The sequence below is a fragment of the Pseudorasbora parva genome, chromosome 9 (genome assembly GCF_024679245.1).
Source record: "Pseudorasbora parva isolate DD20220531a chromosome 9, ASM2467924v1, whole genome shotgun sequence".
Lineage (NCBI taxonomy): Eukaryota > Metazoa > Chordata > Actinopteri > Cypriniformes > Gobionidae > Pseudorasbora > Pseudorasbora parva.
This window is the reverse complement of record NC_090180.1, coordinates 16,208,791-16,229,906: the sequence shown is the minus strand read 5'-3', so window position 1 is coordinate 16,229,906 and position 21,116 is coordinate 16,208,791. Positions and strand designations below refer to the sequence as shown.

The 21,116-nt window shown below is 38.2% G+C and overlaps 2 protein-coding genes across 2 annotated transcripts in view; both read left to right on the top strand.

Moving 5' to 3' along the window:
* Positions 1-7,748, top strand: part of LOC137090249 (beta-1,3-galactosyltransferase 2-like) — a 34,929-nt gene extending 27,181 nt beyond the window's left edge. The window contains exons 2-3 of the mRNA XM_067454120.1: positions 2,637-2,860; positions 6,154-7,748. Of these exons, the coding sequence (XP_067310221.1) occupies positions 6,213-7,319 (1,107 nt within the window). The 5' untranslated portion in view covers positions 2,637-2,860; positions 6,154-6,212 and the 3' untranslated portion in view covers positions 7,320-7,748. The remainder of the gene's footprint in view (positions 1-2,636; positions 2,861-6,153) is intronic.
* A 6,647-nt stretch (positions 7,749-14,395) lies between these two features.
* The window catches only part of kcnt2a (potassium channel, subfamily T, member 2a), a 78,563-nt gene continuing 71,842 nt past the window's right edge, over positions 14,396-21,116 (top strand). The window contains exons 1-7 of the mRNA XM_067453142.1: positions 14,396-14,554; positions 15,774-15,850; positions 16,173-16,272; positions 16,742-16,786; positions 16,888-16,936; positions 17,032-17,091; positions 17,217-17,291. Of these exons, the coding sequence (XP_067309243.1) occupies positions 14,463-14,554; positions 15,774-15,850; positions 16,173-16,272; positions 16,742-16,786; positions 16,888-16,936; positions 17,032-17,091; positions 17,217-17,291 (498 nt within the window). The 5' untranslated portion in view covers positions 14,396-14,462. The remainder of the gene's footprint in view (positions 14,555-15,773; positions 15,851-16,172; positions 16,273-16,741; positions 16,787-16,887; positions 16,937-17,031; positions 17,092-17,216; positions 17,292-21,116) is intronic.

The window sequence follows — 21,116 nt, the reverse complement described above, 5'->3', positions numbered from 1 at the left end:
TCCAAAGCTTGCCTAATCAAAAGTATTTGCTTCTGTAACCTACATAACAATTTGGCCCAAATAAATTAATAAATAGATAACTGCAACAATTTATAAGATTATAATAAAAGATAATATAATAGTTCATAGTTTACAAGTAAATGTGTTAACAGTAAAAAAATAATTAAGAGTTCAGGAAAATGTTGAAAGCAACAGCAGTTGATCTTAAGACTTTAAATGAAAGACATACTGATGTTAACCTATACAGCAACCTGAAGGGAATATGTTTGAGTGAATGACTGTTGTTTGGTGAGTTTTGGTTGGAGTTATCCAGAATGCATTTTATTTTTGGTTTAGTTTGGTTTAGTTTGAAAACCAGTCAGTATCTGGTGTGACCACCATTTGCCTCACACAGTGCAACACATCTCCTTTGTATAGAATTTACTGTTTGGCTGAAATGGAATCACAAGATCTCGCTAAACAGGTTTTGATTAATTTTGGTTTCAAAATAAAGAAACAATAATCAGTAACTGTAATCGGTTTGGGTTTTGTTTGTGTTCATGTCTTTGTAGTCTATTTATGCTCCTTGTCCTGTTCCTGGTTCTGTCATATCATCTTGCAATGTGCTCCATTGTCATGAGTTTCTCTTTGCCTTGTGTGTTATGTTCTCATTGGTTGTTTTAGTCATAAGTCCTTGTGTATTTAAGTCCTCATGTTTGCCATGTTCCCTTGTTTAGCTTTGCTATATGTAACCCGCTGTTGGTAAGTGTCTGTTCATGTTTCAAGTCAAGTTAATTCCAAGTCACTGTTTGTTTTGTATATGTTCATATTCAGAGGTGAAATGTAACAAACTGCATTTACCTGCATTACTGTAATTGAGTAGTTTTTCTGTACCATTCAACTTTTTTAAGTAGTTCTAAAAGTTTACTTTTACTTAAGTATGTTTTGTTTGAAGTTTGGTACTTCTCTACAATTTACACCACATCCGTTACTAAGTTAAAATAAATAAATAATACAAAAAGGGGGGAAATTTTGCTCCGGAAACAACTACATTGAATGGAAGGGCGGGAGAGGACAAATGACAGACTTCGTTGATGCAGACTTATCTAAAAGCGAAACACAATCGTTAACCCCTGGCTTGAATGTAAATACTTTTGGAGATAGAAAGAAATAGCGTGGTTGCCATAGAGGATATCAAATTTGCAAACAATGTTGATGCAAATGAGGAAACGGATAGAACAAGTTTTGGAGCACCATCCCTCTGCGCAGATAAAGGTAGGCCTATGTTTACAACTTAATAAGGCCGAGTGTTTTCTGTGATGCAGAAGGAATCCTGGAATCCAGCCTGCCATGACAATTGAATTAACAGTATAATGCAGATGTCATGTAAAACTGATGGCTAAATTAATACATTAAAAGTAGAGCTGTACAATAAATCAAATTGTGACATTGTCTGTGAATATTAAAGTGCAAAACACTGCTATATAAATTTATGATCTGCTTGTTCTGTCTCTGTGTGAATGAGCAGCACCGTTTCTTCTACTACATACTACTAAGTACGCGTGATGCTTGTGGTGTTTTAACGTCTCACAAACCATATTTGGACATGAACATTTCCAGAACTTATCTGAGAAAACACTAAAACAATTGTTTTATAAAAAACATTGTCAAATACTCTATGAAAGAGGGCTTCACAAAAACTCATCAAAATAAATGTTTGGTTTAACTAGAATAAATTGTGACAGAAATATATTACTGTAGACCTACAATAGAATGTATTTGTCAAAATAATAATAATATATAATTTAAATATTATTTAAGAATATATATTTTATGCTGCAACATGAGGTGCCCATGCCCCACCGCCATGGGCCACTCAATCCACAATGTTGAAATCAGCAAACCCCTCACCCACAAGAGGCCATACAAAGAAAAATAGTGAAAAAAGTGATACATGCCATAGAGCTTGTGCAAACATAACTATGTTGCTATTTCTTATTCTTTATTAAAATGCTTTTAAATTTAAATTGCTTTACCCCTAAACGAAGATAAGGCCTCAACTCATAATTTGCTAAGATGTTTAAAAGGACACATTTTACCTTTTTCTTTGTTGCATGAACTGTTTTTTTATTTTTTATTTTTTATTTATTTATATAAATTATTAATTGACTGACTGATTGACTGATGTTTCTAAGGTTTCATGCTTGTAATGCTGGTAATCATAAATTGACACATCATCTTAAAAAGCAGTGTAAATCGTGAAATCTGGTAATTAAAAGAACGATATGATTGATTCTAAGAAGAGATGGTTAAAGTAAAGCTAATCTTAAGACTGTGAATGTAACACACATTCATGTAGCAACAGCTGAGACAAAGGAATAAAATGTTGCAACATAAAGCAGTTTATAAAAACCAGTAATCATACATCATCAGATGGGTGGGTGCTTACGTGTCACATGGAGAAATAGGTGTGCCAGTCAGCGCTTGTTAAGTTAGAGATTGCTATTGGTTTAATATATATATATATATATATATATATATATATATATATATATATATATATATATATATATATATATATATATATATATATATATATATATATATATGAGGGAAACATTTAAAGCCAAGGTAACTCACCAACCTCATCTGTGAAGTCTACAGAACAGAAGCTGTCAATTGAAGAGATGAGAAGCAAAGGAGTGGCAAAACATAGGAGGAGGAAGAGATTGGAATGGCAGAAGTTATAAAAGGTGTTGGACTGCTGGAGCAGACAAAGAACATTTATCCCAAACATAAAACCAGATATCATCTGACGCTTGGTCTATTCGACGCTGTTTTGATGCAATTCATTCTTTCCAGCAATCCTGGTTTAAATGAAGTAAGTCAAACTAAAATGCTGTGTTTGATGTGTGTGTGTGTGCGTGTGCCTGTTTATGTGGTTTATGAGGACACAAATTTGTATAACTACATGGGTATTACACTGGTATTACACTATAAATGTGGTTTATGAGGACATTTCAAATGTCCTCATAATTCAAATAGTTTTAAAAACATACTAAATGATGTTTTTTTTGAGAAAGTAAGTGTGTGTGTGTGTGTGTGTGTGTGTGTGTGTGGGTTTTATCTAGATGCCAAAAAAATTATTTACTTTTATTTCTGGCTAAACATGAAAAAAGCATTCAGACTCTGACGTGTGTATTCACAAGCGTTAGCTAGTGACAAGAGAAAGGTTCTATAGTGTACACTCAATCTCGAAAAATTATTTAGTGTACCAGACAAATGTATTTTACATGTTAAATTTTGAGAGCCTACTGCACTTGGCAGTAAATCTGATTATGATCTAGGCGACAAGGAAAAAGACACACCTGGGTTGATCTAAGAGACACACCTGTGGCCATATTTACAGTTGGTGTTAAAGGGATAGAGCAACCAGAATTTTTAATAGTAATTTATTCTGTAATTTACTTTTAAGAATATTGGTAATTAAGCTCATTTGGGAAAATTTACCAAGATTCCATAAAGATCAACAGTCACAGACACATTTAATTTATGATTATTTAAATCTCAAATGACTTTTCTAATTCAGTAAATAAATAAAATAACTACATGTCCTCTGAGTATTTAATGTGAATGTGTTTTTACCATCTTTAAATAGTGTGAATCTGTGGGATACAGCAGGCTATGGCATCGCCACCCCTCTCAAGATACCACCATCCCCAATAAAAAATCAAATAAAAAAAATCAAAATAAAAAACAGTCAGCAACTAATAACAAAAGGATGAAATATGGAAATGTACTGATATTAACAATAAGTGCTTGGAATGCCATTAAAAAATTAAAATTGTTAACTTGCTGTCAGCTAAAAATTAATTTATACATCTAATTTCCAATTTTACAAAAAAATTAAAGTATCATAAAGATTGTCCATGTGACAAATTTTGCAGTTAGAGTTGCTTGAAATTTAATGGTAATATTTTGTATATAGCCATGAAGGTCAAGAGGTTGTAATCCTCAGGTTACACTTACTTCCCCAACAAAACGAAAATGAATTTATTTTTTTGCATATGGTTCAACTGAATCATTAAAGGGGGGGTGAAACACTCAGTTTCAGTCAATCTCATGTCAATCTTGAGTACCTATAGAGTAGTATTGCATCCTTCATATCTCCGAAAAGTCTTTAGTTTTATTATATTTATAAAACCATTTGAAATATAGGCTGTACCGAGTCTTTCCGGAAAAAAACGAGCGCCTGGAGGCGTATCGTGTGGGTGGAGCTAAAGAATGACGAATGCGCAAAGCGGTGACGTCCTCAAGCTTGGAGAACCCCTTGCTATCGATCTCAGCTAATAGATATGATCTAGAATCAAATTTGGAGGCTGAAATAAATTGAACAGGAAAACCAGCAGCAGGACGTCCGTCTCTGTGGTATGTACTGTATTTAGTGGCCTGTCAACATTTGTGTGTCTTTACTCGCAGTTTATGAGGACATGATTCGGTTTATGGACTATTGTATGCGACTAACTTTAGCAGTAGCAAGCAAAACGGTTTTGCACGTCAGACTAGTGTAACGTTATATATAGAACAACAATGGACTAACCGTTAGCGCATTTGAATGACGAAGCACACGATCGTGTCGTTTACTGATGTTTACTCACGCGACGATAAGCAACAGCACAGACATTTGAAGCAGTTTTACTCACCGGCTGCTTCCAAAGCAGGACCGAACCTTTATCGCTGGGACCGCTCCGTCAAAAACACACTTCTTGGAGTGTGGAGATCCACTTTGCGATGCGACTGAAGCGATATTGTGAAGTTTCCCGTCATTTCTGCGTTCAAATCGGTTCAAAAGCAGCGCTGCCTTCCCGGAATGCTGTGCTGAAGCGTTGAAGTCGCTTCATTTCAAAGTGGAGGAATGAAGTGGAGTGCAGTGCGAACTATAATCGACATAAGTGTTCACGGACGACTGGATCTGCAGCTTGAGAGCAATGTTTATGGGCGTGCATTTCCTCTCTCGCTCTAGTAACGCACGCGCACCCTACCGGGAGAAGAGCCCGTACGGCCCATACAAGGACCTTCCGGTCTATTAACGTCAAGTCGAGCCATACTCGAAAAAAACTCTCCGAAACTTGTGAGAAACCGGAAGGAGTATTTTTAACACAGAAATACTCCATCAAACGTCCAACATTAGTTTTCGAAACTTTGTCTATGTTTAGGATGGGAATCCAAGTCTTTAACAGTGTAAAAAGCTCAGTATGCATGAAACAGCATTTCACCCCCCCTTTAAAGGTCAGCAGCAACTCCATCGGTCAATAAAGTGAGATTGGTCAATGAAGTGAGATTGAATGCATACAACTATTTAATTTATTTAAGATTCCAGTATTTATTTTTAATTTTTATTTGCAGATATGTCAATATATGGGGCCCAACATTTAAAACAGTTTGTGTGATCTGCTGTGTTTAAAGGGATACTTCACCGCTTTTTCATATTACATGTTATTCCCTTAACGAAGACGAGTTGATACATACCTCTCTCGTCTCAGTGCGTGCACTTAATCACTCTGACGCGCGGTGACATTTGAGGGAGGATGTTTCAGCCGGGACTTTTTACTGCACCGAGTCGAAATACTCTCAGAAGATATTTTATTATTGCTAAGAAAAATGCTATCAGAATGTCATCATGCGTCAGAGCGATTAAGTGCACGCACTGAGACAAGAGAGGTATGTATCAACTCGTCTTAGTTAAGGGAATAAAATAGTTTAATATGAAAAAGCAGTGAAGTAAAATAATACATATCATCAGCTCTTTTTATATTTTGTACAGATAACATAACAGCTGTCTAGCCTACGAAAACAAAATATTAATTGGTGCACTTTCTGGTTGCAGGTTAAATGAGAATTGTGTAGACGCTAGTAAAGATCACAGTTCAATTAAGTGTAGGCTATACTTTTGATTCATTCATCTAAAACTTGCCAAATTCTATAACACTCCATTTTACACAGCAAATAAAATGTTTATGACTTTTGTGATTCCCAGAGTATATTACACTAAGCTCTGTTTAAAAAATATGCCATGTTTAAACCCATAATATACACTTGTAAAATGTATTGCAATTTTGTTTGTAGTAACATTAAATAATTTTTTTAAAAGTCCAACCCTTTCTTTTTTTGCAGGTTTCTGCGTATTTATACTCATAAAGAGGCTTGACAAATCCAACAAACCCAAAGAGATCATGCGATGGAATCTGAAAAACAAATACAGCAGGGCTGCCCTTTTCCTTATTCTGCTTGTGGTTGTGGGAAGCCTCATTATTCAGGGACAGCATTGGCCCTATCAAATCTACCAGGATGGGTTTGCTACTCAGTGGCTCCAAACCATGAAAAACTTCAACTTCACGTTATATTCAAAATGGCTGAGAGAGCAAGAAGCGGCCCATACACCTATAATATCAAACGAAAATTTTATCTCAAATTTGGATGTTTTGAACATCAGTTCAAGTGAAAAGATGAGAGCATTGAATACACTTGAAGTTGAGCCTTATGAGTACATCCTTAATGAGCCGAACGCATGTCAGTCGCAGGCTCCTTTTTTAGTGCTTTTGATTGAAGTTGAGCCCAAGAAATCAGAAGCCAGGGACGCCATCAGGAAAACATGGGGCAATGAAAGTATGGAAGGGGACTTGGGTTTCATCCGTCTGTTCTTCTTAGGTGTAAATGATGACACAGAAAGAAAGAAAATAGAGGAGGAAAGTCAACAGCATCATGACATCATCCAGCAAGATTACATGGACACTTACAACAACCTTACCCTCAAGACGCTGATGGGGATGTACTGGATCACAAAGTATTGTCCAGAGGCCAAATATGTCATGAAGACAGATACTGACATGTTTGTCAATACCGAATATCTCATACAGAAATTACTCAAGCCCAAGGGGCAACTAACACAAAAGTATTTTACAGGACATATTATGAGTGGCTTCTCTCCATTTCGAAACCAAAACAGCAAATGGTACATGTCCCCAGAAGAGTACCCCAGTAATCGATACCCCACATTTTGTTCGGGAACTGGGTATGTTTTCTCAGGTGACGTGGCTCAGAGGGTATATGCGGCGTCTCTGATCATACCCAGGATACATTTAGAAGATGTTTATGTGGGTATTTGTCTAGAAAAACTAAAGATAGCGCCAGAGCCAACACCAAATGATCTGTTTAATCACTGGCGAGTGCCCTACTCCCGCTGTAAGTACAGCAACCTGATCACTTCACATGGGCTTCAACCTAATGAGATGATCCAGTACTGGCAAGACATACAGAGCAACAAACACAATCCCTGCTAGACAATAGGATAAAAGGTCCAATAAACAGATTGTCATGCTTTGCGTGTTTTATTTATTTTTTTACCAGCACATGACTCTCAGGACAACTTGTGTTTTTGTATTATACATTTTTAATATGCAATAAAAAATAATGGTGTTATTTTCACAAATTTACTGATTAAATGTGTATAAAAATATGCATCCTTTTAAAGTACATGGAGAAGCTACAGTGGCTGAGACAGGACAAAGATGTCATCGTCTTAAACAGCAGAGAGCAGCTAGCGCTCTGTAGAGCAGTTTGTCTGTTTATGGATACTGTAGAAACATGGTGAACCAAAATGGCGACTTTACAGTAAGGGGACCGGCAGTGTATGTACAGATAGAATTGGCTCATTCTAAGGTAATAAAAACATAACGATGGTCTTTACACATCACTGAAAACATTAGTTACATATATTATATTAAATTTCAGTCTATAGATCCTCCTTAATATTACAGTGCACCTTTAAGACACAACTGAATATGTTTACAAGAAAATTTACCAAAAACAAGTATTTTGACTGACATAATATGTGTCCATCCAAAAACGGGCAAAACTAACCTTTAACTCTATTGTGGTTAAACTTGCAATTGATCTGCAAATCACATGTGTGACAAACTATGAGGCCTAGTCCATACAGATCACTGATCAACAACGGTCTGTTTAACGACTATTTTTAGGATCAATAGAAGAAACATACTGGGTCAACTTTTGGTCTTATCGATCTACAACAGGACCACATCTTTTTTAAATCTTGCCAATTTGAACATCCAATTTTATATCATTAAATTGTACTTGAAAGATTTTTGAGAATTTACTTTGCACATTAGTTACACCAACAACGCATACACCAGCTGCATGTAAAAAGCTCACGCACTTCAAGTTGAGTCGTCTTTCCTTAAATGGTCAAATATGATGATATGATATGATCTTATCTTGTGCGCTAATCAGTGTTAAAAGAAAATAAATGTCTAAATTAGACTGTTTGAATGAAGCACTCACCTGTCAATGTCTTTAGGTCTTGTACAAGTCAGGATGGGCAAGTGGGCAAGTTTGATGGTTCTTCATTCATTTTGGTTTCATGTCAGTTTTGGGTAGCACACTGCCACCAAGCGGTGGACTTCAGAACAACTTGCATATCAAGTACCGCAATGAGCAAAATCTTGTACCATTTGAAATAAAATATATAGCTGTATTTTCCCAGTACTGATATACTGCACAACTCCAGTACCATTTATCATGCAACAGACAGTAAAATCTTTACATTCATGTAACGGTCAGTACAGTAAAAGGAGACCTCTTCCATCTCCTGAAACTCTACACATACCTTCAGAGTCCTTAGGTCAACTTCAAAAACTGGTGCAAACATATCCACATCCTTGATCGGATGATTTAACCTTTCGTATCGCAAATTTTTGCTGTTGTGTTTGTTAGAGGACAATGAGCAGCACATTCCATTTTATTTAAATATTATTCTATAGACCTGCTTCCAGCAGCAAAGGTTGTGTTGGAATATTTGATGCCAAACATTATTTGTCACTTATTGAAGTTTAACATGAGTAATGGTTAAAAACATGATCCTCAACTGCTTTTTTGATTAAATTGACCAAAAACAAAGTGAATTAAAACATATGCAAATGTAAAGAACTGACCAAATTTAGTACTATGAACAAGCCATCCTCGGATGATCCGCGAGGTCTCTCCATGCCCCGGTGCTCGGACAGGGTTGGTGGATCGACCCTGTGAGGGCGCTGAGGACAGACGGGTACCGTGTACTGAGAAACCGTCTGACCCCGGAGGGGATAACCCTCACAGCCCTGAACGCTGTAGCGTAAGGACTTCTTCGACGCAGTCTTTCTTTAAATAATAACTGTCCTCAGATCAGTTTTACACTTAGAAGGCTGCGCCTAAGAGCGCCGACCAGTAGCCTGAGGCGACGCTCTGTTTTTGTTGCGCCATGTGCGAGGAGCTCGTAACCAAAAATGCCTCTGTGGCGACCAGGTCTTTGCCATAGTGTTTTTTCTTTTTTAAACCCATGGCATCAATCCATAACCATTTCTTTACAATATGGAAGATAGGCTGATAATCTCTAGCTTCTCAAAGTCAGATAAATCCTATTTCATTCCTCAGAATTAAAGTCACCATAATCACCCATCAATGAACATGGTCCGAATGATAGACTGAAAGAACATATCTAACTCCTCAAAGTCAGTTCATTTTTAATTTTAATTTCTCAGAATTAAATCAGCCATACTCACCAGATGATACTGCTTTAATATTCATATTTATTCATACGGAATCGTCATCTTTACACTGCCTCAGCAAACGCAAGATACGATCCGTTTACAACATATTTGGCTTTCATCCCTCAAGATGAAAGACCACAGGTGCGAAGATGAAACACAGCCAGCACTCTCAGGAGCTGAATGCATGCCTTGCACCAAACAGTATCACATGTACACCGATGCTTGTGTTACTATAAACTGAAGTCTAAAGGTGTGTTCGACATCGGCTGCGGCTGGATGGATGCGATCGGCGAGAGTAGCCGAGTGCAGGCGGGGAGGAGCTGCAAACGGAGATGTGAAGTCGGACACTTTCTGCTTCCCGTGGTGACGCTTGAGCTGTGTTTGCAAACTTTATCACAGCTGAAGTTAAATAAATGCAGTATTTCTCAAATACACAGATGTTTCAAATGATATTTTCATCCAATACTTTATGTACTGTTTAATAAAGCGTCTATTTGGAAAAAGATTAAAGTTCAACATATAAACCTACACTATCAATGAAGTGTTGTCTACGGTTTTTATCCGTTTTAGTTTGATAAACATTACAATATAACATCGCGACTACATGAAAAGAGGTTTTACTGTTATAAATAAATGATTTGTGAGCATTAGTGTAACATAAGGTTTTAGAATAAACATGAAACACACGTAGTCGCTGTCATGCGGTGAATCCGGCCAATCGTGGATCAGCTGTGTCGTCATCAGAGCTCGAGCAGCCTCCTGCAGTCCCTCTTGAGAATCTGCACCGGCTGCATCAGCCGGCTGCTCTCGAATCGCTCTCGCGGTACTTTGTTGACATACGTCACAGTCACGTGCCGTCGGCGCTGTCTCAAGTCGGACAAAATTTCTAACCGGCATGCACTGCTTCAAGTCAGCCGCCGATCGGTCTGCGCATCGCTAGGTGAAGTCGAACAAGCCTTAATGCTGCGTTCACACCGCACGCGAATGACGCGATTCGCGCGAGTGATTTACATGTTAAGTCAATGCAGAGACGCGATTCGCGCGAATGAGGCAGCGCGAATGGCCCGATTCGCGTGAATGACGCGGCAATGATCACGTGAATTGAGCGTTTTGAACGCGTGATTCGTGCGCAAGTAGCTGACGCGTGATTCTACCAATGAGGAGCCTGCTTACTGCTGTCACGTGGTGAAGTGACGGATGGGAAACCCATAGGGGAAACCCCGAGGCCAGAGCAAGCTCCCGCAATCTCTCTTGAAGCCAATACGGAAGTAATGTAAACTGTAATTCCTAATCTGGCCACTAGGGACAGGCTCCAGAAGGGAGCAGAATCTCATTGAGCCCCATGTTAAAATTCTCAACTTTAAAGCAGAAAAAAACATGTTTACAGCCTGGTACAAATTGTGGTTTTGGCTTATAAGGCTAATTTTGATCTTCATGACAACTCTGAGGGGGGTGAATTTTTTTATAACTCATTCGTTTACGTTATATAAAGCCTTAAGGTTCTGCATAATTAAGGGCGTGGTTACAAGTGGATAGCCATTTATCCGCCGTCTATAGTTATTGCGTCACCTCAGCTCCGCGCACATCCCGCCTTTTTGCCCATTTTCTGTTATCCGGGAGTGACACCCGTTGACTCGCTCACAAGATGGCAACGCCCAGCTCGCCCCTACTTTAAGCTTCAGAACGGCTTATCAGAATCCTATGGGTGACGTCACGGACACTACGTCCATATTTTTTTACAGTCTATGGGCCAGAGTAATTTAAAAATACTACTGTGCTCCTCGAGCCTGCTTTTTACACAGACTCTCTCATGATGCTCCTCACTGGCAGAGGATTGAATTGGCGAGTCCACAACCCCTGCATCGACGCTGCAGACATCCACCTCCTCGGAGGAAGACATCTGCAGCATCATGGCCGCACCCCGGGCAGAAGAAACCGCAGTGCGGGCTCCTGAACCCAGAGAAGCGGCACTGGATCTGGCGGGTGAAGGCTGAGAAAGGGCTGGCCCGTCTCACACCCCTCTGTCAGATCCATATGCGAACCCCGCGAGCTGCCGCCGTGCCTCAGCAGCAGCAGTGCCCGTGCCACGGAGAATGTGAGCCGGCACCCTCGAGTGCCGACTGGGCACTCACCCACACAAACAATGCACATAGAGTGTGTATCCCCGTCCGTGATGTAGCGAGGACAGGAAGGAACACACTCTCTGTACGATCGTTCGCTTACCATAATCTCCTTCCTCTAATATCAGTGTGAGTGCAAACTTGTGAAACAGGGGTCTGAACTCAGACACAAACAGATATTAGGACAGACAAATGACACAGAGCTCTTGTTGAAGACAACAGAAACTAACGGCGTGTTTGCCGGTGTGCTCTTTAGTTTCCGGGTCCTTGACGTCACCCGCCTATGACGTTCCGCCTTCCTATTGGACTGATGACCTAGGTGCTTCACGACGCAATCACACAGAGGTGTTCCCAAAGCGGTGACGCAGCTCGAGTTCCTATGATAGGGAACAGTTCTGTAGTCAGACAAATCAAAATTTGAAGTTCTTTTTGGAAAACTGGGACGCCATGTCATCCGGACTAAAGAGGACAAGGACAACAACAGTTGTAATCAGCACTCAGTTCAGAGGCCTACATCTCTGATGGTATGGGGTTGCATGAGTACGTGTGCCTTGGGCAGCTTACACATCTGGAAAGGCACCATCAATGCTGAAAGGTATATCCAAATTCTAGAACAACATATGCTCTCATCCAGATGTTGTCTCTTTCAGGGAAGACCTTGCATTTTCCAACATGACAATGCCAGACCACATACTGCATCAATTACAACATGTTTTTTAGGCACCATCAATGCTGAAAGGTATATCCAAATTCTAGAACAACATATGCTCTCATCCAGATGTTGTCTCTTTCAGGGAAGACCTTGCATTTTCCAACATGACAATGCCAGACCACATACTGCATCAATTACAACATGTTTTTTTATAACGCACTTTATCTCTAGAATCTCAAAGTGCAACAATGGAAAAAGGGAAAAATTACAAAAATTAATAAAAAAGTAAAAATTTCGAATAATACAAACAATCAACACATAAAAGCCTTTCTGAACAGAAGAGTCTTTAGTTCTGCTTTAAACTGTTCCAGGCTCTGTACTGCTCTCAACTCACTGGGAAGGTCGTTCCAAATCCGCGGTGCAGCCGAGCAGAAAGCTCGATCTCCCATGGTACGAAGCCTGCTGGTGGGAACTTGAAGAAGCAGGTGGCCTGATGATCTGAAGGTGCAGGTGGAGGATTTCAGAGTGACCAGTTCATGTAGATATGGTGGTGCATGTCCGGTGATGCATTTATGTGTGAGCAGGAGGATTTTGTCGTTGATCTGTGATAAAACAGGAAGCCAGTGCATTGAGTGTATGATGAAAGTTTTGTGACCATATTTATGGACTTTCATTTGGACTCTGGCAGCACTGTTCTGGATGTATTGAAGCATCTGGATATTCCTGCCAGAAATCCCGCTGAAGTTGCAGTAGTCCAAAGTTGCAGTTGGATACAAAGGCATGGACAAGTATCTCTGCATCTGGAAAGTTTAAAAGGGGATAAAGTTTGGAGATGTATCGAAGGGGGCAAAGGAGGTTTTGCAGATATGTTTAATATTATCATTAAAGGTCAGCTGGGGGTCAAACCAAACCCCTAGGTTAGTGACTGAGGAGAAAGTGATGACAATTATAATTTTTCTCATTTTAAACTTCTCATTGTTGTAATTGTTGTAATTGTAATTGTTTTATTGTGAATAAATATTGAAATTTTAAAATTCCACATCTTTGCAGTCTTTTTCCCCCACAATTTGTACTGTGTCCCAACTTTTTGTTGGGTTTTGTATCGGGTTTGTAAATGTAAATAAAATCATGTTCTCCAAATTCTCTGGGCGGGCAATGCAGAGAAAGGGGAGGTAACTTTGCCCCATTTGATGACATATAGGGAAGATTCCAGATTAGCCCATCTGAGCTTTCATTTTCTCAAAGGAAGAGCAGGATACCCAGGGCTTGGTTTATACCTATCTTCATTTCTAGCCACTAGGGGACCCTAGAAAGGCTAGGGCTAACTCATATTAATGCTAAAAAAACTTCATAAAGTGAAATTTTCATGTCATGGGACCTTTAATCATCCATGAGCAAAAATAGTGATATTGCACACCCCTATATGAACTTTCCCAATACAAGAAGATACCCAGGCTATGTTAAAACTATCCAGCTAACATTAACTCACAAAATAGCTAGTTTAGTTTACATACACTTTCTTAACATACCTTTATCTTGCTGTTTTTTTCCCCTTCTTTTTTCTTTTCTCAACACCGGAGAGATATGTAATTTTTGTGACATTGATGCTGCAATGCTGCTGCCTCTTCTATCAGCTTCAATAATCACAGTCATAGTCTGACCGGGTTTGCATCCTTCAGCCCGTTGACATAATATTGCAGGTTTTTATTATTTTTAAATTGCGGTTTTGTATTATTTCCATTGTCCATTGACATATTAAAAAGATTAAAAATGAAATCAAGCTGACATTTTGCTAGCTCTTGAGGGCCCCCTGGTGGCCATGGCATTATGCCTCTGCTCTATGAGAAGATGCTGATGCTGAGGGGAAGTCGCTGACATTCAACTAATGACATCAATAGTCATTTAGTCTGTCTATCAGTCACACTTACCAGACGTGAGTGTTTGCCTATGTGCAGGAAGAGAGACAAAGGGAGTGAAACAGGAATCACAGTTTGATATTTTTTTGCAGCTGGACAACTGGAAAAAGTCAAAGAAGAAAAACTGAGGGCTTATATGAAGTTATCGTGATCTTGAAAGGAGTTGTTTTTTTAAAGCTGTTGGAGAAACATGGCTAAACATGATAACGAAGTGGCATCCCTGCCTCTTAAACACAGATTCAGGGATTTATTACGAGAGCAGACTCAGCAAAACGATGCAAAGTAAGTTTATGAAATTTTCTTATTTGTATTTTTAAGACCAATTGAACCAAAATACAAAACTAGAGAAAACTGCTAGAGAAAACAAGCATTAGTGTTGTAAATGTATTGCAATTTTGACCTTATATGTGACATTTGTGTATATACTGTGAGAATTGCTCGTCCCTATATTTACATTAATAATTAATAGTGTGCAAAAACAGTATACTGTCTGTATTAGTAATAACTCCAGTGTGATGAATTGTAACCAGTGGTGGGGAGACAAGATGCAGGAAAAAAACATTATATTTATGGAGGCTTTTGGTGGCTATTACATGGAAAAAGATGGAAATCCTCTATCTTTTGAACAGAAATTCTGGAAGTGTTTGTTTTTGCAATAACTCAACATACATTTGCAAAAACATTAAAATCAATGCCATTTAAAAAAGTCAGATTGTATTCACAAATAATTTATTTCAATAAACCAAATATAACAAATCGCAAAGAAATTATAAAAAAAATGTTAATGTATGTAAATAAAACCATTAAGCAGAGAGAGAGAGAGAGAGAGAGAGAGAGAGAGAGAGAGAGAGAGAGAGAGAGAGAGAGAGAGAGAGAGAGAGAGAGATATTTCACATTGCATTTGTACTTACTAGTACCTGACAATTTTCATATTTCTGTCATGACAACACTAAGAGTGTTTGGCATGGTAATGGATATGACAATGATGATATTTGCTATTGGTGGGATAGATTTTCTACGCTGCTAATGCCAATGTATCTACAGACACGGTTCTGTGAGCAAGTAAGACATGCTGCTGCTGTACAATATAGCATACAGTACGCATACACAAATTAGCGCAGATATGTGACTTTTTTTTATTTTATTTTTTTACATCCCTTCAGAACAGTACCAATTTGTGTGTGTGTGTGTGTGTGTGTGTGTGTGTAAGAATGTTACAAAAGTCACTAAATCTCATGCAATTGAGAAGAAGGGAGGAAAAATTGGGCGCACATCCAGTAAAAATTTTTTACAGGCCTGACGAAGACCCTTCGAAACGTTGTCCTTAAAAAAAAAAAAAAAAAAATGGGAGCAGCAACAGCAGTGTGCAGATTTTTGTTTACTTTGATTTGACAGGGTGATGAAGGGAACAATGTTTTTTCAGTGAGAGAAACATCAAATGGACCCCAAAGACCCTCTGAAGGTTAATCAGTCATTTTCATCCTTGTGTTTTGCTGCATAGGGTGCAGGTTGACTTCTTCATTAAGAACAGTTTCAAAGAACGTCTCCAGTTTTACTGCATCAAAAACCAACGATCGAGTATGTCTGTTCTTTTTTTTCTTCTGTTAAAATAACAAATGTTAAATTATTATTCTTTCTTGTTTCCATAACCACACACATTCAACACATTATGAAAAATTAATATAGTTTTAAAATGTGTGTTCTATATATAAGTTACAAAAGTTTGTCTCACATGTTGAGTGTATGAATTTTATTTTTTACTACTATGTCTAAAAAATTTATATAATAATATAATAACACTTTTTATTCCCCAAAATAAGTGCATCTTACTTGATGAGTGCATGTGACACTTTGAACACCATGTCTAGAATGTTTATAAAACTCTAATTTTATTCCTCAGGTTTCAGGGTGCGGGTGTTTTATCTTTCGCTCAAGGTGTTAAGCTGCATTTTGTATATATTCAGAGTGCTGTCTGACTCAGGAGAAAAGCAACACACATGGTAGATATTTTTCATTGTTTGACGGACAGAAACTATGGCAGGCAGGCTCATCCTTAGCCATATGAGATGGGTCCCTTAAGATATTTGCTATCACTCACTGGATTACTAATGTATTTTTGATGAGGTTTAAAGGAAAATGTGTTTATACAGAAAAAAAAATCTTGTTAGACTCTGAGAAATAGTGAAAAACACTGCTCATAAAGGCACTAATTTCTTGTCTCTAATTCCCTATACACTTCTAATGATGAATGCATTAGCAAGGAAAACGGAAATATCGGATTTCCTTTATGTTACTGGCCCAAGTAGAATGAGTTTTGCTTATAACAAATCTAGAAAATAACTTCCTTTATTATGTAAAGAAACTTTTTATATATGGATAAGAACATTTTCCTATTTAGTTTATACTTCTATACAATGACTGTTCCATAATGATATCTGCTTCATAATAATGTAGTTCTTCTACTCATAGCTTGGACTGCCTTTACAGAAATTATACCCTGCTGGGAATCAACTGGTATGTATTTTCAAACAAACCAAAAATAAGACAGAAATTCAAAATAAAATTGCTCTGATTTACTAATGTGCATCATGTTAATAACCCTTTATTATTACCAGGTCCTCAATTATTTGGGTTAAACGAGATCACACTCTTTGGGCTGTACAGGTAGTTCTGCAGACAACTATCATATGGTGTTCAATATAGGTTATTAATAATGATTGGTGTTTATTGTATGTATGTCACATTTCTATTTTCTTTAGGTGTCTGTTGCAGTCATATGTTTGTTCATTAGAAACCTGCTGATATATCTACGATACAAGGTATACTTTTTTTTTGTATTTTCCAACAGACATCATCTAAACAATAAGCCTTAAAATAAACAATCTGATATTTTCCATCCATGCAACTATTGATACCATCTGCATTAATTCTGTTTATTATCTAGGGGAATATTTGGCAGCAGGTCCTTCAAATAGCATTTATGTTGGAAATGATCAACACAGTGCCCTTCATGATTGGAGTAAGTATATCATCGGAAAACTGTTGACATAGCTACAACTGACAATAATAGTCATGTTGGTCCTGCTGCACCTGAACACAAATCTAAAATTTGTGCTTAAAGGGTTACTTCACCCAAAAATAAAAATTCTGTCATTAATTACTCAGGCCGCTACAGACCCGTAAGACTCTCGTTCATCTTCGGAACACAAATTAAGATATTTTTGTTGAAATGTGATGGCTCAGAAAGGCCTAACCAAAATATGACGTGTGGTACATATCTGGAACGATGTTGGTAATCTTGCAGCGGTCAGAGATTGTAATGACAACGTTGTGAGTAGGTCATTTTATGGTAAGGAAATTACATGCACGTGATGTTGAGACTACATTGTCAGTTGGTAAGTAATTAAATTACTAAAAACTGTTACGACATGTGTTATCTAGATGGACTCTTTAATGACGTCTTTAGTACCATTTCAGTCAGGACCACTTTGAGAATTAAATTTATTGACAATCTTTGATTCGGCGAAAGGCTTAGGCTCAAAGATGCTCGAGCTGCCATACTAGGCAGCTTGACATACATCCTTGAAACAGAATCCACCCAGCCTTTATAATAACCAAAAGTTTCTTAGCATATATTACAGAAAAATATACAATGGTAACAATAAGAGTTCTACACAGAATCCAATACTCGATAATGAAGATACTAGGAAGTAAAGGGGTGGAGATGGGTGTAAATGTCTGTGCGACAGACTGTTAAATTCTATGCGTCAGATTGCATAACTACTAAAGACAGCGTTTCTAAGAGGAGCGCAGCTCCTGAAATCATTGGAGGTAGCGTACCTCAAAGGGGTAGGGAATGCGGATCCTTGACTAATTTCAGAATCTGATCGTGATCAGAGGAATATAGAAGCCAGACTATACTTGATACATAGGACACTCTGAATTTATTAACAAACCCCCAACAAACATATGCGAGACTTAACATTACTTTTATTTGTGATGCTATGAAAGAGTGAATCCCTCATGTATGAGGCAGCACGTGTCTGTGTACCTACCATTAAACATGTGAAATACAGATTTTTCGCCTACATGCTCTATTTTCATGATTCAACGAGAGTTATCTGGGTCAAAGCGATTGATCATAAGAATTTACTTGGCATTATGATGCACGCTATTCATTGATCACATTGCTAGTCTTAAGCATTTTAGTGTGCAGGCTGTAGAATGCTCTGAAACGTGAAGCTCACGTTTATTTAATGAAATCATGGCCTTTGAGGTTTGCAGTTAGTCTGTGTTGTTATACTGTTTTCATTACAATGGTAAAGTGTATATGTCGCTCTTTGCTGCAATATGCCACCTACACGAGCTGAGCTTCACCTGTTCGCTATGGTTCAACAACTGGTTCACTTCCTCATTTCGCAAACAATATGCACCAATTTGTTAAATTTGTTCTCTAACAAGATCTCCCGTTCAGAGACAGACTCAAAGCATCTCGGTCAGTAAAGTGCGTATTCGTTCACTGATTCAACAAATCACATGATCCATCACATCTCATACTTGAACGCTATTGGCTCGAGGTTTGTCAATCTTTGACAGAACGCTGTTTGTGGAGGGAGGATTTTCAGCGAACAATAGACCACGTGAATGAGAATGATTTGTTCACCTAGAAATGTCGTTCAAGAACGAACGTAAAATCCCTTGGACTTTCAGACCATTTACGGGAAGTTCCTGTTTATGCCAATGTTCATGTTTACATTGCTTTTAGCATGTCTTATGAATAAACCAAAATTCATCAGGCTACAGGCTACGTACTAAAATTGTATAGAAGCTCAAGTGTCCACTTTCAATCCAAACGATAAGAAATTTAATGGGGAAGCGATGTGCAATGTTCATTAGTGGCACCAATATGTATCTGTTCTTTCATTCTTGTCTAAGTTACCCGCCGAATTGACAACACGCTGACATCAGACGCACGTCAGTTAGGCCAGTCAATGTCAAGATGCAGCCCAAAAAGATGAATGTAACTTACAGGACGCAAGTGTCCATGTAAAATGTTTTTGTGTGCTAGCCTAGCGGCTTGCATGATTGCAACGTGAAACCAACAAACTTATCAAATAATTATCAAATTAAACAAGAACTTCGGTTCGGATGTTGGGGCGGACTTTCAGTTGTGAAAATGCCCTTAGTTGAAAATGCTAGCAAGATGGTAGTACTTAATGTGTCAAGCCTGGTGTATATAAGCTTACGCGAACCTCGAGCTGAGAAGTATGGAATCAAAGGCAATGCTGAGAACCTGTCAATGTGTAAATGTCTGTGCGACAGACTGAGGAACATGAGTTTGAATTAGCTTAAATACTATAATTGATTAGAGTAGGTGGAGTAATCAGCTGAGCATCAGCTGATAATGTTTAGCGATCAGTTGTCTGCCTGAACTACGCTTGAATTCCATTCGATCACTCAAGCTCCATTTATGGGTCTTGAGAGAGGAAATGACATTGTTGTCAATGGAGGCCTAATAAGCCATCAGATTTCAACATAAATATGTTCATTTGTGTTCTGAAGATGAACAAAGGTTTTACGGTTGTCGAACGACATGAGGGTAAGTAATTAATGGCAGAATTTTCATTTTTGGGTGAACACTTTAATCCATATATTCAACTGGTCTTTTATTATTAGTGTTGTTTAGCATCTATTGTATTATATATACACCACCCTTAACACCATAGCAGAACTTCTAGAAACCACATACCATTTTTGGGCACATATAGCAAATTGTTTACAACTTTTTTTTCAGTGACTTTTCATTTAAAGGGTTAGTTTACCTAAGAATGAAAATTATCCCATAAATTATGTGGGTCAGATGTCCCTCTTTGGCCAGAACTCGATCCACGCTTCGTAACCACATGCCCGTAATCATTCATTATTAATGTATAATATAAATATGATTTTGTTTTCTTCAAAAATGCATCGCTTCACTTCAAAAGGACTTTGTTAACCCCCGGAACCATATGTATATATTTTATGATAGATGGGCTTCAAAAAACAAGGTACCATTTACTCCCATTATACATTTGGAAGAGCCAGTTTTTTTTTTTTAATATAACTTCTTTTATATCTTGTGTTTGGCTGAAATAAAAAAAGTCATATACACCTTGGATGTCTTGAGGGTGAATAAATAATGGGATCATTTTTATTTTTTACTAACCTTTTAAAATATTTATGTTGTAGAAACAAATAAAAATTACATTTGAAAGACCTTCTATGGTCCATTTAAAATAATATATGTCTGTTTTGGTGAAATGCTTCAGTTCCCATTTCAAGGGAACTCGAGCTGCGTCACCGCTGCGGGAATGCCTCTGCATGATTGCGTCCTGAAGCACGTATGTAACCAACCAATGAGATGACAGAACGTCATAGGTGGGTGACATCATCAACCCAGAAACTATAAAGGACCCATGAACACAAACAGGCACTAGCTTCTGTGCCTTCAGTAGCGTTCTGTGTAACCACTGTCTGTCAGTTCGGTGTCTTTGTAAAAGAGTTTCAACAATCTTCAAAACACAAAAAACACTATAGTGACTGCACACAAGAAAGAGATCAGGAACGCCAGTCTTTTAAAAGCAGATTAGACAAGCGTTTCCTTCCCGCGCACTCTGCTCAACCTCCATGTCGGGGCTTGTCGTTTCTTCCTGACCTCCACACTGAGGTCTCGAGGTCGTGGAATCATCCGGTCTCATCCAGGATTTTCAGCCCACAAACATCCACCTATAGCAATATTGTTTGACTGAAAAGACATGGATATGGGTCGATGCCAAGGGTGGAGGAGACGCTTGCGAGCCATCTC